This window comes from Chelmon rostratus, chromosome 14 (assembly GCF_017976325.1).
Source record: "Chelmon rostratus isolate fCheRos1 chromosome 14, fCheRos1.pri, whole genome shotgun sequence".
NCBI lineage: Eukaryota > Metazoa > Chordata > Actinopteri > Chaetodontiformes > Chaetodontidae > Chelmon > Chelmon rostratus.
This window is the reverse complement of record NC_055671.1, coordinates 17,921,334-17,947,511: the sequence shown is the minus strand read 5'-3', so window position 1 is coordinate 17,947,511 and position 26,178 is coordinate 17,921,334. Positions and strand designations below refer to the sequence as shown.

General features: G+C 42.1%; 1 protein-coding gene across 1 annotated transcript in view; it reads left to right on the top strand.

The window, feature by feature from the left end:
- The window catches only part of jakmip2 (janus kinase and microtubule interacting protein 2), a 38,005-nt gene extending 20,840 nt beyond the window's left edge, over window positions 1–17,165 (top strand). Inside the window, exons 2-23 of the mRNA XM_041951679.1 lie at window positions 1,549–1,797; window positions 2,348–2,602; window positions 2,917–3,159; window positions 3,814–4,023; window positions 4,834–4,932; window positions 5,101–5,247; window positions 5,369–5,509; window positions 6,255–6,311; window positions 6,722–6,844; window positions 7,044–7,172; window positions 8,128–8,211; window positions 8,570–8,632; window positions 9,019–9,117; window positions 10,516–10,617; window positions 10,908–10,961; window positions 11,049–11,114; window positions 11,218–11,286; window positions 11,895–11,972; window positions 12,206–12,256; window positions 12,725–12,877; window positions 13,035–13,100; window positions 14,920–17,165. Coding sequence (XP_041807613.1) covers window positions 1,669–1,797; window positions 2,348–2,602; window positions 2,917–3,159; window positions 3,814–4,023; window positions 4,834–4,932; window positions 5,101–5,247; window positions 5,369–5,509; window positions 6,255–6,311; window positions 6,722–6,844; window positions 7,044–7,172; window positions 8,128–8,211; window positions 8,570–8,632; window positions 9,019–9,117; window positions 10,516–10,617; window positions 10,908–10,961; window positions 11,049–11,114; window positions 11,218–11,286; window positions 11,895–11,972; window positions 12,206–12,256; window positions 12,725–12,877; window positions 13,035–13,100; window positions 14,920–15,108 — 2,607 coding nt within the window. The 5' untranslated portion in view covers window positions 1,549–1,668 and the 3' untranslated portion in view covers window positions 15,109–17,165. The remainder of the gene's footprint in view (window positions 1–1,548; window positions 1,798–2,347; window positions 2,603–2,916; window positions 3,160–3,813; window positions 4,024–4,833; window positions 4,933–5,100; window positions 5,248–5,368; window positions 5,510–6,254; window positions 6,312–6,721; window positions 6,845–7,043; window positions 7,173–8,127; window positions 8,212–8,569; window positions 8,633–9,018; window positions 9,118–10,515; window positions 10,618–10,907; window positions 10,962–11,048; window positions 11,115–11,217; window positions 11,287–11,894; window positions 11,973–12,205; window positions 12,257–12,724; window positions 12,878–13,034; window positions 13,101–14,919) is intronic.
- Window positions 17,166–26,178: the final 9,013 nt, after the last annotated feature.

Genomic DNA, 26,178 nt, shown 5'->3' with positions numbered 1-26,178 from the left:
AGTGACAATGGAAAGAAAAATATTGGAAATTCTTATGCATGGAATCCCCTCAAATATGTGTTTCGTTTTGTATCGTTTAATTGACCAAGGTTGAAAAATTGAAACAAAGCCCTTATTCCTATTGTTCAATAGCCCCAATTTTGTTTGTGGTTTAATGTCCACTGTGATATGTTTGGAAGAGATTGATCAGTATAGTTTTGAGAAGACATACACTTTATCTCTCAAAAATAAATCAAGTTGTCACAATCATTTCACGAGAAGAGGTAAAAAAAAATTTTATTCCAACTTAAGGGCTACAGTGTATATATTTCTACAGTATTGAAAAGTGTATATATGTGCATTGCCTTTCCACAACAGGTTCTCATTACATGTTTGGTAGCAGGCTGACGGACGCTGGTTAAAATGAGAAACATCCCCGGCTGCAGATGAAATCTGATCGAATCTTCTGTAGAAAAATGTCAGCCGATCATCTCATGTCAATTTGTGAATCTCCTTGTTAGGCTTTGATTCATTTCATATTAGCTTTTTAGTTGTTTAATAAAACCAGTATAGTTCACAAGAAATCTAAATTTTCATGCATTGATTTTGTGTTGGTGACCCGATGTATTCTTTTGGAGTTCATCTTTGCGGCACCAACATCTAATGTTGTTATGTTAACTCAAAAGACATGACAGCTGTTGTAAAAGATACAAATAAAATATGAGTGAATGCAGTGACTACCAATTTCTTGGGGTTACAACAGTATTTGATAAACATGTGATGTCTTTTCTTGAGCTCAAAGACAAAGTAATAACAAATTTAGAAACTGAGAGTAATACGGCAATACATATTGAGTCTAAAAATAGAGCTATACAGTTTGTGCAGACATGATCCTTTCATGCTTTCCCTCAACACCATGAAGTTGACATTTCTGGTTTTGAGTGAACTCTTTAGACGGCTATTGAATGTATTACCACGACATTTGGTGCAGACATACATTTTCACCGTAGAAGAAATTGTAATAACCTAAGAGTCCTCCACTGATTTAACGTGTAGCATGTCCACATCTGGTAAGACAAATTAGAAGAGGAATCCGTTTAGAGTGCCTGCAGGTTTTAATCTAAAAAAAAAAAATCAATGTTTGCCGCCAGTGTATCTATAATGTATCGCAACAGTGAGTAATACGATATATTCCCATGTCAGTATTTTATTCCACTCCTTTCGTCTACGTCACCCACAATGCGACTCCGCTGCTTACAGTTCAGTCTGCTAAACATCAGCCATGTGGACCATGTTTGCATGCTGATATAAGCAAAGAACTCCAAGCACTGCTTGAAGTCAAGCATTCCAGAGGCACATGTGTTCACTTGTTCACATTTAACATGAGAATTAGAACCAGCAATCCTCTCCTCGTCGGCCTGCATCTGTAATGTTGTACTAAAGCCCCTTATCCAGTCACTCTGCTCACACAAACACACATACACATACAAAAGGTCTCAATTATGTCAAGTCTGCAATCGATACTATGTCTCAGTCTGTCTCTCTTTGTGTCTCCTCCAATTCCCCAAGCCCTTTTGTCTGATAGGAGAATGAGGAAGAGGAGGAACTGGAAAACCTTGGGAGCGCCCTGGAAAGTTTCTGTGAAGTCTCGATGAAAGCATTAAAAGAGCTTCTTTAGTATTTGACTCAATGGCCAAGAAAGCGCGTACGAAGGGCGAGAAGCCCGAAGCGCTCATCTCTGCCCTACAGGCAGCCAATGAAGATCTCAGGTCCAAGCTGACTGACATTCAGATAGAGCTACACCAAGAAAAATGCAAGGTACTGTAACTCAAAACATGTACGTTTGCCCTGTTTTTGTTACTTGGGTCACTTTCAGGGTAAGCTTTGTCGATTATTACTTCCACAAAGTCTGAAGTCACATTGACTTAGTCATATTTTAAACGACACCCTATATATGGTGCACAATACATTGTACAACATGTAAACTATTTGCCTTCACCTCTATAACATGCTTGTTAATATACATCTTTATGGCCTTTACACAAGGCTTGCACGGTTAAATATTGAACAGCATGTTTGACTTACTGTGCTGTGTTGCATGCACTCAAAATGAGATATCTTTCTTACATTTGAGATAATCATAATTTGTAATTTGATCATGTGAAATTTGGTTGGAAATAACACAAGATTATGTACAATCTTTTAACGATAGCTGAATGCATTACAATTAAATCAGCGAAGTTGAAAATAGAAACCAGAGAGCCAAATGGTCATACGGAATTAATAAAGCGTGCTTGGGGCACAGTTGTAGCTGTGTTGGTTGTGCAAAACCACCCAGTTCCTCATTCTGCTGTTGCTCCTCTCAAAGGTGAGCAAACTTGAGCGCGACAAGCTGCAGGAGGTGAAGCGGGTGCGGGAGCAGGAGCAGCACCGTCACACTGCCATGTTAACAGAGCAGCGGGCCAAGTGGCACGAGGAAAAGCAGAAGGAGCTCCAGGCTCTCAGGGAAAACCTGACGCGGCAGCATGAGCAGGAGCTGGCCCGCCACGCCAAAATCAAAGACCAGGAGAACCAGAGGCTTAAAGCCGCGCTGAGTGCCATGCGCGATGGCAGCGGAGAGAAGGTGAGGTGAAGATAGGGGAGTGAAGTTATAGCAGGGTTTGACTTTGCAGCTGTGAAACAGATATGCAGGCACGAAGAGATCATTTCACCCAAAACAAAATCCCAAAGCAGCAGCTGTGGAACTGAACCAGGTCAGAGGGGCTTGGCAGTCACTTTCACGTCTGAGAAAAAGCTCCTGATGGGGGGAGCACTAGAAATAAATACTCATTACTCTCCTGTCCTGTCCCCAGATAATATAAAAAAGACATAAATGTACTGTGGAAATACTGCCAAGCCACATCAACACCCTTCCTCTTTCTCCCCCTGCCTCTTCAGGTGCGCACAGCGCTGACCCTGGAAGCCAAGGAGGACGCACGTCGCTTCTTTGACCAGGAGAGGGTGAAGCTCCTCCAGGAGATAGCGGAGCTGAAGTCCTCTAAGAAGCAGACTGACGAGGCTCTCAGCAACATGATCCAGGCCGACAAGATGAAGGCTGGTGACCTGCGGGTGGAGCACCAGCAGCACCAGGAGCAGATCTCCAAGATCAAGTGGGACTGTGAGAGAGACATCCGCCGACTGGTATGCTCAGTCACTGCTACTAAACACCTAACTGATGTGAATATAAGGAATATCCTAAATACAAGTGAGACCCAGTGCTGAAGCTGTGTTGGATATCTGTGCAGCACATTGGGGGCTTTTTCTGTTACAGCAGCTACATTTCTGTTTTCTGACCTATGTGAAAGGCTATTTCCTGGTCACCATGGGCTTGGTGTAAGAATGTGTTGTAGAGCTGCAGGGAAGCCTTTTTTGGCTTTCTAGGAATAATTTTGAAGCTTAGCTGACTAAAAAAAATAAAAAAGAATTAGAATTTTCAAAAAAAAGTTTTAAATTAAATTAAAATTAAATTAACTAATTGTGTTTTTTGTCATTAATTAATCTGTCAAATCTTTTTTTTAAGGATTTAATCTTTTAGGCCATAAAATGTATTAAAGTAATGTTCCAGTATTTATTTTGTGTCAAAAATCCCAAAGGTATTTACTTTGAGACTGAGATTTGAGATTAAGCAAGAAGAATGTTTCTTATCTCTACTTCGTAAATGACAAAAAATGTAGCTTAGTTTTCAACATAATAGCTGTCATTGTCTATTAACAAGGTGAATGATGAAAGTTATCAACAGCTTCAACAGAAGCAAGTAATGTCCCTTCACTATTATTTCCCTCTCCTTCATTGTAGGTGGATGAAATCAAATCTAAAGACCGCACCATCTTTTCTCTGGAGAAGGAGCTGGAGTCAACGACGGGTTTCCTACAGAAGCTGCAGCTTCAGAAAGACGCCCTGGATGAACAGTTATTCCTCGTCAAGGAGGCTGAGTGCGGCCTTGGAAGCCCGAAAAGAGAGATTCCGGGCAGAGCTGGAGATGGAGCAGAGCACTGTGGTAGCCCAGTAAGTAAAGAACAGCAAGGAGACGTTTCATGCTCCACCGATTCATATCAAACATTAATATCGATCTCTTCATTTCAAGCTTTCTGACTCTTGGTTTCTTTTTACAGCTTTACTCAAATCTTTAATTTGTTGACAAATGATCTACTTTCTAAGATATTATGGCCGACTACTTTGGTAGTTTGAAGAGTAGTTACTATTTGTGTAACATAGTGACGTGTACTATTGTGTTAACTCAGATTTCTATTGTGATTTCTGAACCAGGTGTAGGGGTTCTTTATTTCCTGAAACATTTTAACAGAGAAAATTACTACAACCCCGATCCCGATTCCAAGAAAGTTGTGACACTGTATAAAACATAATTAAAGACACAATGCAATCATTTGCAAATGAACGTGAAGCCAATGTAGTATCCATTATACAATTGTGTTCACACCTCAGTCCATAGTATGTAAAGTAACAGAACAAAAAAGAGAGATCAAAGCATGTCAGCTCATGAGTTGTACATTTGCTGTACATGAGATGAAAGCACATTAAGGATCAAAGTATTGTAACCCTCACGGATGTGTTTTTGTTGCCTTCTCATGTAATGCGTCCTGCAACATGCCGCGACCGCTGAACTCTGTTTTCCTGTAACTAATACCTGAAATAATGTTTAATTGTTGCACTGGTCTATAATTACAAAGTGATCATGCTATGTACCTTCTGATGTTACAGTTAAATAGTTGAGAGTCTTTTTTCTCTACATCTGGCGAGTGAATGGATTTGTGGAATGATAAATTGCTGTTTTGTTTTTGTTTGTTTGTTTTTTAGGACCTGAGGAGAAACCAGAGGCGCATTGCTGAGCTCAACTCGACTATACGCAAATTAGAAGACCGCAACTCACTGCTTGTTGATGAGAGGAATGAACTGGTAAGATCAAACGACTAAGTTGAAACTTCTTCCACTCTCTCGCCCTGTCTCACTTATCTTCATTTTTCTGCCTTTCCCTCAGAATTCCGAGCGCCTGTCTCTAACTGTCCACTTTCCTCATATCTGTCGCTGTTTAATATATCCATTGTCCCCCTTTCTCCCCGCCAGCTGAAACGAGTTCGAGAGTCCGAGAAGCAGTGTAAGCCCCTGCTGGACAAGAACAAGCTGCTCAGTAAGAGGAATGATGACTTGACTCAGACTATCCAGAAGCTGGAGGAGAAACTCAAGAGCCTGGTCAAGGAGAACCTTGAGATGGTCAGCACAAAGTCACATTAGCATCACATACGCATTTTGTACTTCTTTGGCAAGAGGGACAGGCTGACTGAGAGGTGGATGTCCTGATCTTTAGAGTCTCTTGTGTGTTTTGTGTCTGCAGAAGGAGAAGATCAGCTCCCATCCTCCACTGAAGAAGCTGAAGTCTCTGAATGACCTGGACCAGGCCCACGATGACCAGGAAATAGCCTTTCTCAAGCTTCAAGTCCTGGAACAACAAAGCATGATTGATGAACTGACAAGAGTGTGTTTTTTTTCTATATTATGAGGATGTAAATTTGCATTTGTGTGAAGTGTCTTTGATGTTTTTCAGTAATTTGCAGTGTCTGCAGTTGGGGTCATGGGGGTTAATCCTGAACTAATGTGGAAACAAGATGTCCCTCTATGGCTAAAGGAACATTTTGTTTGTCTTGTTGTGAAAATCACTCTCAGAAAACATTCACAGCATAGTGTGAGACATATTTTGACATATTTTGTGACTGCTAGTCATATAAATTGCAAGAACATAAAACTTACATAACTGCTTATGTGGATGTTATTTGCATACTAGATATTCTGCAGGCTACACGCAGTTTCTCCATCAACTTAATGTTCTGGTAACAAGGAACCCTGTGTGACTAATTGTACAAATGTAATTAAATAATAACCTTAATGATCAGGCTGCAGACGCAGAGCTCTGACTTGGAAACAACAAAATGACCACAAAACTTCTGCAATGTGAAACAGCAGTTAGAAATGCTGAATTAGTAATCATTGTCCTAAATGACCACAAGGCATAATGTGATCATGTGACATGTTCAAGTTGCAATCCCATGCTCAGCCCTTGCAAGGATATTAGTAAACAAATTGCTATGGTGGAAAATCTTGATCGAATGGCAACAAAGAGTTTGCTGTTTAGCCAAGAGTTTGTTTCCGTGCTGTGACTAAAATGAAAAAATTCCATGTTCATCTTGCAGCGGTGGATTATCTTTTTTCTTTCCATTTCCCAGGATCGAGAGAAACTACTAAGAAAGAAAAGACATAAAAGAAGTTCGAGGCCGATAAAGGTATAAATTATTGAATTTGCTTCAAGCTATTTATCTTTAAGTGTCTACAGTTTGGTTGCAATTATATAAAACCAGTAAACAGATCATGTGACACCGTATTCTTTAAAAACACGTGAAGAAGTTATTGTGTATTCTTGACTTATTGATTAACTATTTTTAGTTTCAAGGCTTTGAATGTACTAATGCAAGTCAGTGAGTCTTGTAGAAAAAGAAGCTGTAGAAAACATATAAAAAAAACCCAAAATACAACTTTGACTCAACTTCTGACACTCACATAATATCAAAACTGACTTGAGCTCAAACCTGCATTCACATTGCAGGAGTACATGACACCATCACAGAGGTTTATTCAGGACATTTACCATCAGAGGTTTTGAGATCTGTAAATCTTTCAACCTTCTTCTCTGCAGAGACACATCGTAGTAGACACCTTCTTTGGGTATGATGAAGAGTCCATGGACTCAGAGACTTCCTCTGTGGCTTCGTTCCGGATGGACAGAACACCTGCTACTCCCGATGAAGACCTGGAAGAGGTGAGAACTTGCCCCTTATTCTTCAAGTCACCATATAAGTTTGAGTGGCTGCATTTGCTTTCATGTCAATATCCGTTCTGTTAGAATTCATGACTTCCAGCATTGCTATCAAATCCATTCAGTTGCTTCTGAAAAGGGATATACTGAAAGCTCATATCAACCACAGACTTTGACCCCTAAACTGTGTGTGTCAAACAAGGGTCTATCCAACGAGGAGTCAGAGCTGCGTTTCCGTCAGCTGACCAGAGAGTATCAGGCCTTACAGCGAGCCTACGCCCTGCTGCAGGAACAGAAAGGAGGCATTCTGGATGCTGAGATGGAGGCAAAGGTACATACACATGGAGGAAATCACTTTTATTAACTGCTATCAAGTCTATTTGTGCACCTAAATATTCTTACCTTTGATATGTGGTTTTCTGATCTCCCGTGTCTTCAAATACCACATTTAACCACTACGTGTGCTTAATAAAGTTGCTTAAAGGCTTTGAAACTGTAAAGTTACCATCACAGACACATTTAAAACAGCCCTGTCAGTGAGGTATTTTGGTCAAAGTCGCTGTATGGCAGTCCAGTGAAGGTAAATGTATAAAAGAGGGGTTCTCAAACTTGTTAGTCAATGGTCCACAGATTGGTAAAAACAAAATAACATTCAGTAAATGAATCCTGTAGTGCGGGACAACCTACTGCAACTGCAAGCCAGTTGTGGTTCTTCAGTTTTCCTGTAAGAGCATGCAAGTGCTAAGAGAGGGAAGAGGACCCTGCAGACTCTGTTCACTGAAAAGCTGCTTTAAGGCTGTGAAGGAGAGAGATTCAGTTCAATAACAGGGATGCCAGTGCACTTATGAACACCACAGAAAGCATTTCAACCTATTATGCTTCAGGTGTATTTTCTTACTACTTCTGTGCATAGCCACATTGTGTATTGGATTATGAGTGCTGTCAAAACACTTTTGAGTCCCCAGAGTATTGTCCAGAACAGATCCAGACTTACAGAGAAAAAGGAATGGAGCTGACATGCTTTCACGACACAACCAGTGTAGACAGGGTGAAGGCTCTGCACCAGGCCTGTATCAATGCTGTCAGCCTGAGGAATGATTGTTAGACACAAATGTAGAGTCTAATAATCACGCGTTTTTAAAAGATTATGAATTGGATTAATATATATCTGGTTTTAATGAACAATTTCAAATAAAAAAAAAATCCTCTTCCCCAGCAGCACAAACCCCCTGCATGAGAAACAGTGCTCTAGTGGCTCAAACCTGTACGTTTTGCTCGTGTTTCAGGCTCACGAGCAGCTCCAAGCAGACGTTCTCAGGTACAAAGCCAAAATAGAGGACTTGGAGAAGGAACTGACCCTGAAGGGGCAGGTAGGACACTCAAGCACATGCATGAATGAAGGCATGACTGTTTGCATAAGGTAGAAGACAGAACGGCAGGAACACCTGACAGTATAATGGCATGCAATGTATTGGGCACACCGTAACAATTAGCAGCACATCCTCCAAAATGAACTTGTCAGTGTCAAGGTAAAGTTATTATTGGAGTTTACACTTAGCACATGGTACATGAAATATGGTGTATATTCTGTATTTAATTACCAAAAGTCTAATTTATACGTCATTCAGGGAAAAATATACAGTAAAAAACACTGAAAAAAAGATAACAAATACACACATTGATAGATGCACCGATGTCCTCACATCAACTGTCTCTGTGCTTGATCAGGACTCCAAATGGGTGGAGGAGAAGCAGCTGTTCTTACGAAGGAACCAGGAGCTTTTAGAGAAGGTTAGACTCAACGTTTTGCACAAGATGTTTGTGATTGTGTCGACTGCACTGTTACAAAAGCGTCATCGGAAAATCCGATTTGTCCAAAGTGTGTTTAAGTTGTTTTGATAATCGTGTTTTGTCACAGTGCTTTTATCATTTAGAAAAATCTTAATGATTGCCTGGAAAAGTATGAATTTTGTCACGTTGAAGTTGCCTGTCACAGATTTGGTAATTAGAATTAGTTAAAGCTTTACAGCCTCCAGGCACTTTCCAACACTTACTACTTATCTAATTGCCAATTTATCTCGATCATGTTGCATAAGATATTGTAGCTAAAATCTTAATGTGTAGGCAACTATCCTTTCCTGTCTCCGTGTCAATTCTGATTCTCTGTGGTGGTCCAGGTGGAAAAGATGGAGTCAGAGTGCAGTCAGCTGCAGCAGGAGCTACAAGACTCCAAAGACCAGAATGAACTGCTAGAGTTTAGGATACTGGAGCTAGAGGTGAGTCACAAAGTGTTTCCCACCAAGCCTTTATTCTCATATTAACATTTTGACATTGTTTATTATTTGGTTTAAATGTCTGGTTCATATATTGTTTCTTCCCGTTAAAACAATATCTTGCCTTAAATCAATTAAACCAATATTTGATATTCTGTAACACATCAGCTCTTGGCCACCTTTTAATGGGAAATAATGTGCTGGTGTTGTTTTCCAGCTACAGTGAACTGAACAGAAAGTGGTTTTCTGGAGGTCGGTGTCTCAGAAATTATAAACAGCCATGTCATAAAGTTGGAGGAAGTTAAATACATTATAGCACTTGTTTTATAGTTTACAAACTCCTGCTTCAATGGAAGGAGAAAAATAAGTGGCCTGACATCGCCAGACCAACACAAACCCAAATTAGCCTTCAAGTTCATTTTCAGGTGCTGACCTCAATGCCCCTGGATGCAGTTGGATAGACCTACAACCAATCAGAGCAATGAACATTGTGTATTGTGCTAAAACAAATCCTGTTGGAAGTCTGGCAAACACATCGTTCTGATTAACCAGAGCTCCAAGTGTAGTTGTTTGTCCTTTTATAGGAAATATGCCGTCCAGTGTGTTAAATATTGATTCGATAACAGATTCAACAGAACACTCCACATGTGCGGCAGCCATCTTGCTTTTATATGAAGAAACGCCTCAATGGCGCTCCTCTGTCCAGTCACCACATCGAACCTGGCTGGGAAGCAAATCAGCTGGAAATCTGTATGAACAGGACATGGACCGGGCGCATCTGCCAGAGCAAATAAAACAAGAGCTTACAGATGTGTCTGGTTTCTAGGCTACACAATTAGGATTCAAACGGGGCAAATGTTGTGCAGTGACTTGTGGCTGACCCGTGCACATGCCTCGATAACCAACTAAGAGTGGTCTTTGTGATCTGGCCGTGCTGCAGTGCGGGTCCTGACAGCAGCTACTTAGCAGAGAGGAGAGCAGATGCACGGGTGTAGATACAGTATAGTAAATATGGGTGGTCAGCATTTTCATGGCAGAACAAAGCAAAGAGCACCACCTACTGACACCTGAGCACTGAAAAAATCAAAAAGTAATGGGTGGAAGTGAGGATTGCTGCAGGGAATGTTGGCAAACACAGAGCAAAACACAACAAAGAAGTGATGGAAACTTATCTTGAAGGTACAGCTTTAATCAGATTCTGAGGCCTGATTTGATGACAGTCCGGTTCAAGATTATTGGCAGTGCAAACGTTTGTTGACACAGTGCAGCTGGGTCAGTACAGCCAGGGCTGAGTTATGTTTGTAACCTGTAAGAACATCTAACAGCCTCTTCTTTGGCTGTGAATCTCAACATTGATTTAAAGATCCTTTTTATAATGAAATATATACATCTGTCTTCTAGGAGCGTGAGAGGAAGTCCCCTCCATTCAACCACCTAAGAATGCATCCCTTCTCTGAGGGAGTCAGCGCGCTGCAGATCTACTGTATGAAGGAGGGGGTCAAGGTACGCCAGAGGAGGAGACCTCTGTGCTGTGTACTGTGCTTTTATCATTTGTAATGAATCATGAGGCTGAGCAGGTTTCTCAGTCTCAAAAGGGATGTTTCAGATCCCACAATTAGTATTTATTTCTTATTCTCACCAAAGCAAACTTAGAGCTGAACTTAGATTTTAACAAGCAAATGTTAAGGTTTTTATAGTCCCTAAATATCTGGAGTAAAAGTAAAAATGACAGGTAAATGGCCTTTTTTTTTTTTTGTCTGCTCCTGATGTTTTTTATTATGTTTTCTTCACAGGATGTGTGCATCCCAGATCTCATCAAACTTCTAGATATCCTGGGAGACAACGGGGTAACTCATGTTGAGTTAACACATCGAAACCATGATGATAAAACAGGAACATTATTAAATCAGTGATTTTTTCCCCCTTTTGTGTAGAACTTAAGAAATGAGGAGCAAGTGGCCATCATTCAGGCTAGCACTGTTTTATCATTAGCAGAAAAGGTACGTTTGCAAACTATTCTGGTTCCTGACATGATGTCTTGAAAATATCAGCACACAGAGTAGCTGGTGCTGTGCTCATGTCTTGCTGTTTGTCGCCCTCTAGTGGATCCAGCAGATTGAGGGGACGGAAGCGGCGCTGCACCAGAAGATGGTGGACCTTGAGATAGAAATGGTGAGTCACAACAATCCTGTTCAGGAACATCCTTTTTTTTATTATTTTATTTTTATTTTTTTTTACTTCTGTTGCCTCCTGCTTGAATATACATTTTTTCTTACTGTTTATGGCTCTAGTCTAGTGTGATATGATGGAGGCTGCCAGTAATGCTTATTAAGTAAAAATCCAAAATGATTTTTCTGAAGCCCTCATGCTGAGCTGATGACATGAAGCTATATAACTGATATTTCATCAGACACAGCCTTCATCCGATGTGATGAAGGTGTCTTCAGCCAGTATTCGAGCAGCAGTAAACTCCACTGCTTTCCAGACACGAGCACCACGTGTCTGAAGCGGCCTGGCATCAGGTCTTATTTAGTGGCACTTTATGCAAAACAGATGAACTGCGGCTGGGCTTACTTACTAATTCTGTAGTCTTAAGAAATACCCCGCTTAGCCAGCACAGAGGTTTGCACCCCTGACAGTAATTTGCAGCTGGTTTATTGAATATTCCCCTGGCACTTAGACCCTAGTTGTAAAATATTTATTTAAATTAGGTATACTGTTACAACTGAGTTGCAAAAAAAAAATAAAACAGCTGTCTCTGATCTGCTTATTTTGTACAGGAGATGTTCTGTAAACAGAAAGGATATCTAGAAGAGGAGCTGGACTACAGAAAGCAGGCCCTGGACCAGGCCTACATGGTAAGTGTGTTTATGCATGTGTATATGTATCATTTTTTGGGGCCAAAGTCAGAGTGTTTGGACTGGTTTATAATTAGTTCTTGGTTTCAGGGTTGTGCTTAGAACCATGACATGTTTAGATTGGGCTTATGCATGGACTAGTCATGGTGCTTGATGGTGGTTCATAAGGTTAAGCCTGCAGGGACATGACATCAAAAGTAATAACAGCTGTTTTTTTTTTCTCCTCCCAACAGCAAATCCAGGAGTTGGAAGCAACGTTATACAATGCCCTGCAGCAGGATAAGGTGCTTCATTTCATGACATTTCACAGCCCTGTTTTTGGAAAAACTGCTGTAAATTTCACAGAAAATAACCTGTAGTGGATCAGCCCCTTCGAAAACATCAGTCCTGGTTGCATTAACGTCATTTATGTACTGGATTTCTTCAAGTTTTGACAATGTGAAGAAATGCGTCACAATTCTGACATGCGTCCTTGTGATCAGGCACGTTCCACTTGTTTGGAGCATCTGCATTATCTACACAAAGTCTGGCTGACTGATTTAACATGGTTTCATGCAAATGAGTGTTGGAGCCATTGCAATTATGAACACAGATTAAGAATAGCTTCAAGGAAGAATGAGATTCCTTGAAATCTTATGATTCCTTTAGGGCCTTTGCTGATGCAAGAGTTCACATAAGACCAAAACACTGCTTTTTAAAAAAAAAATACATGATGGTATCTACTGTGTCTGATGCCTGTCTTCGTCCTCCAGGTGATAAAGTATGGTGAGCCTCTGGATGAGCTGCAGAAGGACGAGCTGCGGACGGCGGTGGAGAAGCTGAGGAGGCAGATGCTGAGGAAGAGTCGAGAGTACGACTGCCAGATCCTCCAGGAGAGGATGGAACTGCTGCACCAGGCACACCAGGTCCGTCTAAGTCTGCACCGGTGACAGACGTGTGTGCTGATAGAGCTTTGCGTGGAAATGGCCCTCATTTTTAAAGCTGCTGTTAATGGCATTTGCCTCAATCTGCCTCACTGCCGACAAACACATTCCTTACCTTTTTCTCTCTGAATATTTGCAGAGAATTCGTGACCTTGAAGACAAGACAGAAATCCAGAGGAGGCAGATTAAAGACCTGGAGGAAAAGGTAGGTCACGTTTGATGTCTCCTTCTAAAGAGAATATGTAGATGAAGTAAAAATCAGCATCTTGAACACAAAAATCACCATGAAATGCTGCAAGTTCATCAGTTTTGCAACCTTTGCTTACAGGTAGACAAGAGTAGAGTGTCACATTATGTATCTGAAACCACTCTCATTAAAGCTCACAGTTAAAATGCCACATTAGATGTTTACATAGGTGCTATTCACAAGTGTGGTTTCATGGATACTTTTCTAGTTTCCCTGCACAGTGAACCTCTGTTTCTGTCTCTGCTGTTACTAACATATCTCGAGTGTTCCTCTAATTCTCTTTCTGTGTCCCTTCTTCGTCTCTTTCTTTCTCCAGTTTTTGTTTCTGTTCTTGTTCTTTTCTCTTGCCTTTATCCTTTGGCCTTGAAGTCTTGGGCGTGTCCTGTAGCAGAGGTGAGTCCTGGGGGCTTTGAGTCGAGAGTTCAAACCACCGCTGTCTCTCTTCTGGACCTCGGTCGAACACTTTTCTGTGAAAGCAGAACTTGCACAGTCAGTGTTTTGGCTTTGTGCAGCCACCAAAGTGAAATCTGGGGACACTCCAGCAGCAGAGCCTCAATTGGCCTTGACAGGCGCCCACTCAAGCTGCATTTCTGTTGCATTATTTAGGCTTCCTGGCATGAGCATCTGACCTTCAGAAAAAAAGCTCAGGATTTATAAGTATTTCTAAAAATAGAATGATTGAAAAGAAATAAAAATATTGTCCTAACTGACCCTAATTAAACTTCTCTCAGCCTGTGCGTAATTCTCACACTAACTTTTAATCTATAGTTGTTTCAAAAAGGAAACTCCAGACTAGCTATAAACTGTACCATGGTGACAATATGACCACTGGGTGGCTCAGTGCTTTCCAGAAGCAAAACCTATTTGACCCTGGTCTGCTCACTCGCCCTCCTACACATTTACTTGCTTCACCTCGCCTTCATTTAGAAATATTCCACTGTCATTCCCTCTTTCTCTTTGCATCTTTCCCCTTAGGCATTTCTGTTAACATTCATGTTTTTTTTCTCATCATTTTTACTTATTCAGAAATTTCCAGGGAACAAACGGTGCCATCAGCATCACCATCTCTTCCTCTCTTGTGTTTTTGTTTGTTGTGTGTTTCTATGTGTGTTTTGAATGCAAATTATGCATGTTTTTTCCCCCCCTTACAAACCTGGGTTGTATGTCACCTTTCAGCCACTTGGGGGCAGCAAACTGTAAAAACAACACTGACTTCACCTCAAAGTCATTATGGCTAATGTGTTAGCAAACTGTTGCTTATTTACAATGCAGCAGCTATGAAGCAACATTAGTATTCATTTGGATTCTTGCTTCTGGCCACCTGAAGACTGTTAAGTCCAATAATCACATGTATATTAGCTCTGTTTTGGTCAACTCCTGAAAAAAATGAACCTCAGCAGCGTAGCAGCTGGCCACCAAAAACCAAAACAATGAGCTAAAAGATGCTAAAATGCTCACCAGAGATTAGGGGGATTGCAGATTCCAGTGATGGTTCTCTGTGGGACATGAGGGCCATGCCCAAGCAATTGAGAGAAATGAATGAGCTGCATTATGTCTATTTAAAAGCAGTAAGTCAAGTCAAGACTTGGGAGGAATGTAAGACAGGAAAGTATGAGTATTGTATGGATTACTTACACAGAATACTGTAGATGTACCAAGTGTCTTGCATTACTCTCATTTAAAAAATGTTGATTTCTAAATACTGTACTGTATACTGTAAATACTGTAAAATGTGCAGCATATGTTAACTTCGCTTTCCTCTCTCTCCGTCTCGCAGGTGGTGTGTCAGCTTGGAGATCTTGTTTGTGACTGCAGTGTTATTTATTTTCCGGACAAGTGTGGAATAATGTGCGTAGCAGTGGGTGCTAGCGTCATGACATCAGTGACTGCTGTCAGTGTAGGTGGATGTGTCGTGTGCTGGCCATGGACGTTCACACTTCAGATGTTATCCTTTTGTTCTTTTTAAGCGGGGTGTGGGGTTCTCAGGATGCTGCCCAGGATTTTTTTTAGAGCGGTGTTGGACGTTACGACACACAATTTGAGAGACACCTACAGTAGATGCACACACACACACATGCATACATACAGTTTATGGACACTTGTGCATGCAGATGCAAACACACATGCACACACACATGCTTTGACAAATCCAAACCAAAGCCTGGGAAATGTTCTCTCTGCCATGCAGGGTAATAATATGTCATTCACCGCCATTTAGCCACAGTGGGAATATAAACAGACAGAAAAGCTCAGAGACAACGAGGCAGACGAACCGCCAGACCACAACTTCTCTTCTTTTTCTCCTCTTTCCTTTCCAAACCTGGAAGGACGTTCTTCAAGAATGCAACCTCTTGGTGTATAGGAGCGAGCCAACTCAGGGCCCATGAGTGCAGAGGCCGGTCAGATTATAATAAGGAACACTCGGGACATGGTGTGTCACCGGCCGGCTTGCCCTTGCCGTTCCCAGAATGGTGCTCACACGAGAGTGCTTGGACTCTCCAGAGGTTACACCTGGTAAAGGACAGAACTGCACTGCAGAGACTGGCCTGTACAGACACTGAACGGGGATACAGGACACTCAGGTTGACACGCCTTCACCAGATACACGCTACAGACCTGAGTGAAGAGAGGTGAAAAAAGAAAGAAAAGATCACGGGGGGATTGTCACTCTCCGATCCAGCTCCACTCATCCTGGATCTCCACAGAAAAAGCTTCGGATTGTCGAACCGCTTCTTAATTTGTCTTAAAACCAGCAGACTGTAAGAGCTTTACTCTCTGGTTTTCTTTTTTTTCCCCCTCCTTTCTTTTTTACAGCTCCCACCACTCAGATACTGTGTCCCAAGATTTCCACTGAGAATAAACATCCCTATCCTGTACTGTAATATATACATTTGTTGATATGTACATGTGTCTGAATTATTTCATGTAATCTCCCCTTTTATTTCTGTGAATAGTTGCACTTTTGTTTTACTCTGAAGCAGCTTGAACAGTTGTTGTACTTGGCAGTTTATAAATGACTTAAAAGGGTAAAAACTGCTCTGTTTTATTGTGGTGACGGCTGCAAAGATGATCTTTATTTCCTTGAAAATTATAACTGAAAAATCGTTGGAATATGAATGTGGAATAACGGAATATTTGCCTCCCCTTTCCTCTTTTTCTGCCCTCGATCACACACTATACTGTATTTATTCTTCTACCGTCTCAAATGTGTTGCTCCAGTTGGCCAACAGGGGGTGCTGGTTTCTCCTGAGCGACTTTCAACTCGCCCTTTAAAGTTACACGATCTTTTAACAAGCTTGTAAATATTTTCAGACTACCTTACAAAAGGTCTTTATCCATCTGACTCTGGTTGGATGATTGGTCGGTTTAAACTTAAATCTAACAGCTGAATCAGACGACAATGGACGAAAGCCTGAATTCAACAGTTGAATTTCATATGAAAGAACATTCTAACTTCACCTGTTTTTCTGTCCCAAGAATACTGCAGGTTCTCTCTCTTCCCCTCTTTTTTTACTAACCAAAACGTCTTTGATACTAACAACCTCCTTTTACTAAACACAACTTGCCATGTAGGCAGCCACAAATTGAAACAGGAGAAAGTGAATGCAACACTACACCTGCTCCACCTCTCTCCTGTCAGGCTAACTCTGCTCAGTCCTGCAATATTTACTAGTCGACCGTGCTTGTTCCCTGCGTACCTGAGCTGGTGTATCTGCCATCATGCCACCCGTCGGGCTCCATTCACAGGTCTAGGGTGTCTAGGCATCTCATTACATAGCGGACAGTAGCTACGACCCACTCCACTCACTTTACCAAGGGGAATGACTGAGACTATTTTCGTGCAAACTCAGCTAACTAGCAGTTGCCTTAAATGCACCCCTTCCACCTTTCTTCCACAATTATTTTTTCAGGCGGTTGATATTACATGTAATGTATATTTTTGTTTGTTTTTATTTCACAGAGGACTTTTTTTTTTTATCTTTACCCCGTCTGTCTTCCAGCGAGAATTTAACCCCTCCTCCTACTTCTACGTCTAGATTATTTAATAAACTGAAAAAATGAGCAATGCTGTAAAAAATAATAAAAACAAAAAATCATGGCCTTTTGACCATAAAGGTTAAATTGTCTTCCTTTCACATGTTTATTTCAGGTCTGCTTGGTCAGGGTTTTGTGCTGCTGGTGAGTGTTTTTAACCCTTGCTATAGTTTTCCTTCCTTGTTGCTTTTTTAAACTTTCAGTATCCGACATCCTAACTCCATTGTAAATTCACAGAATTTTCAATTCCCTATCAATCAAAATCAGAGAATTCAGACATTGTTAAGAGTTAAAAAAAAATATATATATATTTTTGAGACATTTATCTAATTTCTTTATTTGTTGCCGTTATTTGCTGTTAGTTATTTAGCTTATCTGACAAAACAAGGTCCATTTAGGAGCCTTTCTGGAACTTTCAATCGTATCACACAATCTTCCACAGCAGCTGGAGTTCCTCGGTTGTCATGCAATTGCAGATGTTCACGTTTTATTTTTTTCGAGCACTTCAGTGACTTAACATGCATCTTACTCATCCATGGTGTAAAAGTTAAGACTGAAAGTTAATTCTTGACCTTGTGAAGGCTTGGAAATAGCCATTCTGGAGCTTTATGTGGATTTGTTTTGTCTGCAAGAATTAACTTTCAGCCTCATCATTTATCTTCTTGTGTGGCACTTTTGTTAACGGGATTTCATTTTACATTATGCAGCATTTTATTGACTCTTGTCAGTGTGTGTTAGTGTCTGCCATCACTTGTCCCGGCTAATGGAGTTGTGCTCTGTACAGGTCAGGAAGAGGGAAATGGGTTTTGAGCTGTGGCTGGTATTGGTTATTCTGCCGTCTGCTGCATGTTTCATTCAATGGACAGATATAGCAGGGGTCACTGCTGCACAGTGCGTCCTTTGCTGTTGCAGGCCAGTACACAGAAATGTCATTATTTTCTGTTGTATTTTAAAAAGTATTTCATAGCTTCATTCATAAAACCAGCTCCAACACACAACGCTCAGTGTTATGAAAAGGTTTTAAGGCTTGTGGTGCAGTATGAGAATCATGAAACCTTCCTGTGCACTGCAGCAGTGAAGGCTTCAGTTGTTTCACGAGCTCGTTAAACAGTGGGCTTTTCCACTTTTTTTTTTTATAGTCACGCAGGACATAGAGCGGAGTCAGTCCAGGATAACAGTCTGTCTTTTCACTTTTCCTGAGCCATGACTGTCCTTGCCAAGCCAGAAGAGAACAAGGCTCGAGCCAGGTTTTGTGCTGTACGCCCTGCCGAAGGATGTCTGTTATAAAAGCTCTTCTATCTGTCCTCCACTCACCAGTCACATAGAGGTCACTCTCAGAGATCATATTGTGCACTGACTGAATAACTGCCTTCTAAAAATGATTTAAAGGGATAAATAAAGAAAAAAAAAACATGCCACTGAAGGAGTTAGCATGCCCTTTTTTCTCGAATCTACATTGAATCCTGCATCCTTTTCAATTTATGAACGTGTTTAAAGGCATATTTGTCTTCTTCTGCAAGCAAATCTGCTGGAGATGCTTTTCCAGCACAGACCTTTATCTTAAACCCATTCAACATAACTCAGAAAACTCTTTTTTTAGTGATGAGTCATTGTGTATGACATAAAAACCCCGTGCCACCGTGTGTCAGACAGCGCGACTTGCCGTAAGGGATACAAGATTGAAATGTCTGACAGTACATCCTTGCAGGCTCTTTAACCTTATTTCGGCAGCAGCTGGTCAGCAGCCAAACCAGCCCAGGCGGATGCAGCTGCCCAGTCTGCTCAGTTCAGCTGCTTAGCAACAGTGACTTCACGGCTCATACTCCTATTAAATGTGCGAGACTGGGGACTCACTTGTTAGCTTTTTCATCTTTTGAACCAAAATGAGAGCTAAGATTCATTTCCACAACTAGTCAGCAAAGGATTTAAGGAATTAGGAAGAATTGCAAGTGTTAAAGCCACTTAAAGTACCAATCCGGAAGATTCTGATTTAAATAAATGCCTGTTAAGTCACTTTCTATGGCCCAACACGTTAACACAATGTTGATCGAGCCCCCTGATGAAAGTATTGCAATATTTCTGTATTTGCAGCATTACAAACTGTGTGTCTGTGGCCACAATTACAGAACAAAATGCTGAATTAAGTTACTGAACAATTCCTACAGCTGCAGCTTCACTTTAAAAGCATTTAAAATTGGCAAAATGTGTTTGTCATTGACCTTTGCACTTACTGCTATCATTCGTCAAAAATGCATCTACAAAAAAAGACAAAGGTCATTTTCTGCATTTTATGACATGGGATGAGTTTGAAATGTTGCAGGGAGTCACGGAAGAAGGAGAAGCCACAGTGAGCTGTTAGATGAAGAGCTGCAGCTGCACACCTCCAACTTCTCAGCAAGGTAACTACCTCCTTTCACCATGCCCTGCTGTCCACAGTTGCTCACAGGGATAAGTCTAATTGTTGCCTGATTTCTTTATGAAAACAACAACAGTTTGTTTTGCTGCCTCCACAGTTATGCGACCGGTAGCGTTAGCCCTGTTTGCAAAATTGACAAGGACTGAAACCTCAAGAAAAGAATAAGTGACTTATTACAATCTAAATCTGTTGGGAATTGCATCAACATTGTGCAGTACAGTGCAAAGCAGCTGAGGTGTGTTTTCTCCTGCAGCTTTGACCTCAGTCTGGCTCATCCAAGCATCCAAAAAAGGTCTTGAATGAAAGTCTCTGATCATCCTGTGCATGCTGCCAAAGGTTCAGTGCTGCTGGGGGCTACTGCTCTACTACTGTCTACTACTACTACTACAACTACTACTACTAATGTTATACGGAGACCAGGGTTTTTTGAAAGAGAAAAACAGAGCCACCAAATACAGATGTGAGGGCAGGTAGTTGCATGACTCAGTACAGGAGTGCTGCGAGACTGAACAAGTGTATATGTTGCCAAGTTTCGCAAATTACATTTTGTGTCAGAAAAACACCATTTTTTTAGACAGTACTCAACAGAGAGACGGTGCACCCCACTTGAAACTTGTCAGACATCATGTGTTATCATTCCCCCGTTTGAATTAACTCCCACCGACTCGCCTGTGGAACAGTGGCCCACTTACCCACTTCTTCAAAGGTCTCACTCGCCGCAAGGCCTCTTGTGCCAAATCCATGAAGAGCACTCGGCGTGAATTTGCCAAACTCTGTCCTATCTGCCGTCGTTCCATCATGCCTGGATGAACGTGCACTTAAGCCGCTGGCAACATGAGAGCTATTGTCTCATGGGGGACATTCATTTTAAGGGCCGGCCTACCTTACATTCATTTTAATATAAAGATGGTGGATAGTCTCCTGCTTTGGTCTTGCATTGCTGCTGTCATTGCTTTAAAAGCCTCATTAAGTCAGGGTAATATCCTGTGAGCGAGCTTCTCCACCAGCTGCCAAACTCTGCTTGTCACAGGTTCCTGCACGTCATTCAAAAGCTGCAGAGCCAAATCTTTGGTCATTAATTGCTGGAAGATACCAGACAATCCATCACAAAGTCCTGACTTACTTTGAACCGCTGAAAAAATTCACCCAAATGAAACAAACAACCGGCTGGATGTTTTGTTTTTATGGTTTGCAGCTATCATGACATCGCCGACATTGAAAGCCAGACAGTGTGAGCTGATGGCTCCAGTGCCTCCCAGTCAGTCTGCTCTGTCCAGACCGCAGTTAAACAGGCTGCAGTTTAAGACAAACATCTGCCTTTGAGCGCTGTCCCTGTTCTTTCGCATAATATTTCGTTCTTTTCAAGTCGTCCGAACCAGTTGGTGTCAGTGTGCATGGGTGAAAATCTAAAAAAAAAATGCTGTCAGCTGTCTTTTGTTTTGTCCCCCTTCTCTCAACACTATTTACTGTCCAAACACAAGCAACATACTGGAGGAAACAGAGGACAGGACAGACAGCCCCGAACACACAGACTCAGTAAGTCACCAGAGAATTACAGAGGCAGGCCGCTTTGGTGGGCTCTTGGCATCCCTGCAAACCCCGATGCTTTAATCACATTCATGTGAGGGGAAATTTCTGCTGGCCCGACAAGTTGCTGCACCAGATGCCAGCAGAGCCACAGGAACTGCGACAGTGATATTCAGCAAGGAATGTGTGGAAGTAGAGCTACTTATCATGTTTTCGCTCAGCTTCAGTCCCCTGAAGAAAATCTCCACTAAGCCATCTTTTCAGAATAAAGTGCTTGATCATTCTTTTTTTTTTTTTTATGCTCTACTGTGCATTTGAACTCCCTCTCTGTCAGTGTCAGTGAAAAGTATGTAAAATGGGCGATGTCAGCCACTGTGAGACAAAATAACAACACACTTGATCTAAAGGGGACATTTGTGCCCAGTAATGAACATATACTTCACCCACTCCAGTGAAAATCAGCTTTTTAATCTTGTTAACACAGAGGCCGGAGGGGTGGGTGGAGATAGAGACGGAACTATTTGCACATTCATAGATGTGTGCATACTAAATGAAGGCAAAGGTATAGAGTTGCATCTGAGCAACTTTAAGGCACCAAGGGATTTCTTTCATGGAAAAAGTTTTTAGGGGTTTAACCAATGCAGGAGAGGAACCTTAATTTCCTTCATGCTAGCATTTATTCTCAAAGTGTGCATTTCTGCAGACAGTTAGATGCTCTCCTCTAGCTTACACACTCGCAGACACACTTTCAAAAACAGCCTCAGCCATTTGGAAGCTAAAGTTTGGTTGCCATGCATGAGTTAGTTTTCTCCACAGGGGCACAGCAGGGAAATGCTGGACGCTGGCTCGACTGCCGTGCCCCATGACGCAGCCCTCTGCAGCCGAAGCTTCATTTCAGTGATGACAACCTGCTAGATGAGACCTGAGGATGTGCCCTGTTTGATTCCACTGTAGCCCGGCTGACCTTGACACTCCTTCACTTCTCTATGGGCTCTCTGTTGCTCTCTCTCTCTCTCTCTCTCTCTCTCTCACACACACACACACACACACACACACACACACACACACTTCGCACGTCAGTGGGATCTGGAGGGTAGTCGCTTGTTATTTCTAATCCAGCTGATGAAAATTTCCACCAAGCCTTAACCTCACAGTGACACCAAAGCCACCCTCACACTGCACAGACACACAGTTTTAATCCATATCAACAATCCTAATTTAAGCAGTTAGAATATTAATGTGATTCTTCCCATGAAGGCTAATCAGTGTTATACCTGATAAATAGAAGACAGGGCACTGTGCCCAGCTCAAACAGTATTTAGCTTTAGTGTATTAGAAACATAATTTAAGAACAGAAAAGTCATTACACTTTTACTTTTTCTGCTTAATTTAAAGCATTTTGACACATACTTTTAAAAAGTGTAACTAGATGTCATTTAGTTCTACTTAAATGTGTTAAAAACTAATGCACTAATTCTGCAACACTGAAAGTGCTATGTGAAAGTACTCATAAAAAGTGTACTTTATTGTCAGTGTATTATAAACTGTACTTAAGTGTAAAAGTGTAAAAATGTTACTAAATTACCAAAAGTTTTAATACAATTTATAAGTGTACTTATTTTCATGACCTTTGTAATACACTATTAACATGCTTAATTAAAGTGTACTTTAATTTCACCTCATTTTAAGTATATTTAAGTATATTTCTAACACATTGGTAATATAATACAATTGTACTGCAAGTGTGTTTTGAATGCTCATGAATAGGGATTTTCACTGGTGGACTTCAGTACACTGAAAGTTTGTGAAAGTTGTACTATTTACACTTCAAGTATACTCAAGTGGTACTCAAGGACTACTTGAGTACACTTAAGTTTTGAATGTGACAATAGAACAAGGTGCACTTAGTGCTTTCTTTAAAAACTATAAATTAAGCATAATATTATTTCACCTGAGAGGACTACTTCAGCTTATACAGATATATAATGTTGTAATTGTGGTTTACAGGATTTGAAATCCAGAGAAATGCCATGCAGCACTTGTCCTCTTGTTCTTACCTCCATCGGGACTATCTGGGAAAAGTTATGGATTAGAAGAGAAGAAGAAGAAGCCCAGAAAGCAAAAGACTGGGTGACACCAGTCTGACCCCGCTCAGACCTGCTGATATATGAGTGACGGTGTTGACTCCTGCTTCCCTTTGTTGCCCCCTCAGACTCAGCAGTCTACCGGTCTGACAGCTGCTCGCCTCCCGCCGCTGCTGACACCACCATGTCCGGTTTGTGCTGGCGTCAGGGATCGGGCCGGAGCTGCCGCCGGTGAAGGCCCGGACCAGCACTTGAAGACACGTCAGCCTGCTTTGAGGCGAAGTGGCCTGGCGGAGAGGTTTGAGCGCAGGTGGAGGCGCATGTCAAACGGGTGAATCGGTGCTGAAGGGACAGCGACACAGGGGACAGTCTAAACCTGAGGTACCTGCTGAGCGCACACCTGCGTCCACTCAGGTAGTATTAGGTGAATTTTACTGAAACTGCTGACTTTACAACTACAAAAACTACAAAACTTTCAAAAGTTTTTGCTGTGTGTGCTACATAAATCGAGCTGTATGTCCGCGTGAAAGGGCCTCTGCTGCACGTGCGTGTGTGCCTAATTTAAACCACAAACTCAGACAAACACACAGACTTATAACACACATGCATTTAAGTTAAACTAACTTTAAAGCCTGAGAGAAATCATATGCTACCTTTGCACCAATACAGTGCCACCTCTGGCTCCAACTCAACTCCTGCCTGACTGTCCGCTCAGGCTCCCTCACAGCACGCACACACACACACACACACACACACACACACACACACACACCACTCCAGCACTAGTTTATCCGTCTTTCTCCGTCACTTGTGCAGGGCTCCACCATGGCAGAGCGCAGGGGAAACCGGGACAAGGCAGAGGACGACCTGCCGGTTTATCTCGCCCGACCCGGCACGGCCGACCAGGTGCCCCGGCAGAAATACGGCGGCTTGTTTTGCAGCGTCGAGGGCGCGTTTGAGAGCAAAACCATAGACTTTGATGCCCTGAGCGTCGGCCAGAGGGGCTCCCGCACCCCGAGGACCGCCAAACGGGAGACCGGCGAGGAGGCGAGGAGCCCGGGGAGCGACTGCAAGAGCTCGCCCGGTGCGGAAGGTCCCGCAGCGAACAGGCAGAGAGAGAGAGACTCAGCCCCGGTTGAGATCCGGACCGGCGGCGGTAAAGACGCGCTGCAGAACCTGGGAGATGAAGAGGTAACTTTTGCGTGAATGGCAGCGGACTGGTGCAGCATGTGCGAGTGACAGGAGTGGTTTCCACAGTGTGTGGCACTGTTGGGACTCTTTGTTCGACTTTTTCTCTCTCTGTAAGAGCTGCATTCACTGATGGAAAACAGAAATGCAAGTATTATTAGACAATAATGATAGGAGCTGCATTATACGCGCACTCACACCTTTCTGAAACTGCAAGTAATGAGCACAGTTAACTGACTGACAGATGCCTTCACTGACCCTGCATGCTGTCAAGCTGTGGGCCACACCTCAATATTAAACTGATTCTCCTGTAAGAGGAATGATTTACAATGCATTTGGGAGCTCAGTTATGGATGAGACCCTAAATTGTTGATTGGATGTATCACATCACTATATGTCACATTGGATTACTTTTTTAAGAGTATAAACCTCCCTGTAGATAATTTAACGGCACTCTAGAATAGATACAGCACATTAACAAGTAATTACTGATTAATGCACCTTATAGAAAGAGCATGAAACAAGTAGTTAATGGCCATGAGTGGTGCTGGAATGAGGCAGATTGAGTTTTTAAGGTGACATCAGCATTTAAACTCCTGAAGAATCATGCAGGAGAGTTCAGGCAATGTGTCAAGACAGTGAAGTGATGTTAAAAAACAAAAAGACTAAAGCAGCCAAGGCCACAGAGCAAGGCTCAAGCTGAGGCTAAATATTACGCTGAAACAAATGCAACAAGTGTTGCCCACACATTTCTAACACATACTGACCCGCTGTTCTTGTGTGACAACTGTGCGTCCATTAACGAGCTAAAATGCAAGCCAGAGACAAAGCTGTAGAAGACATGGCGCTGAGAGAAATTGTAGTCACGTGACAGCCATATCCTGGTTTGTGTTTTGTTGCCAAGGTGTGTGCATGCATTGTGGAGGTGATAGTATTTCACACAAGGTGTAAATGTAATACACTTTTAGTGCAACCCAGAAACGCCTGCGGACCTGCAGAATGTGTACAGGAAGGATGAGAGCGAAACGGTGTGTGCAGGCTTCACTTGGAGCAGCTGGCTGCTGACAAAATCCACGACAGGTGACTAACACTATAGCGGCCAGGTGAAGACAGTTCACCTGCAGGAATGTTGTGCTGACTGATTTCATAACAGTAGCCTGCAAATTAGGAGCCATTGTGATTCAGTGATGCAGTAGCGATGCTGCCCTCAGGTGGCAGCAGAGTAACGCTTTGCTTCACGTGTTCGGTCGTGTGTGTCCGTCTGCTGCTAACCTCACATGCTGCTCGAACCATCGGCCTCATACTTTCTGTGGCATCGATGACTGTATGCCGAAGTTGTGCTGATTCACAATTTTTGAAAAACCCGTTTGACTGCTGTCGCCTCGCCGCTCTTAACCGGCCAGTAGGGGGCACAAGTGGTCAACCGCTGCTTCAGTTTGGAGTCTTGTTTCCACCAGGTGGTATTTTCATTTTGAAATGAGCATTTTACATTGCTGGTGCTCTTGAACCGACATGTTGTCTCCCCTTCATTCAATCTCTCTCATGCAGACATGATGGACACCCAGCCTGCCTTGCACTCCATGTTCTCCACTCACATGCCCCCAGACCCCTGAGACTTGCACTGAGTGCACTCTTTTAGTTTTAATCTGTTTTTTAGAGAGAAAGATGTTAATTCAACTCTATTGTCGCTTTGGAGACTGTGGTTTGTGTGTGATAAATTGCATGAAACCAAAAAAACGATTTTTAATGTTTAAGTTTGCGAAACCTGCTCTGGGTGGTCAGGAGG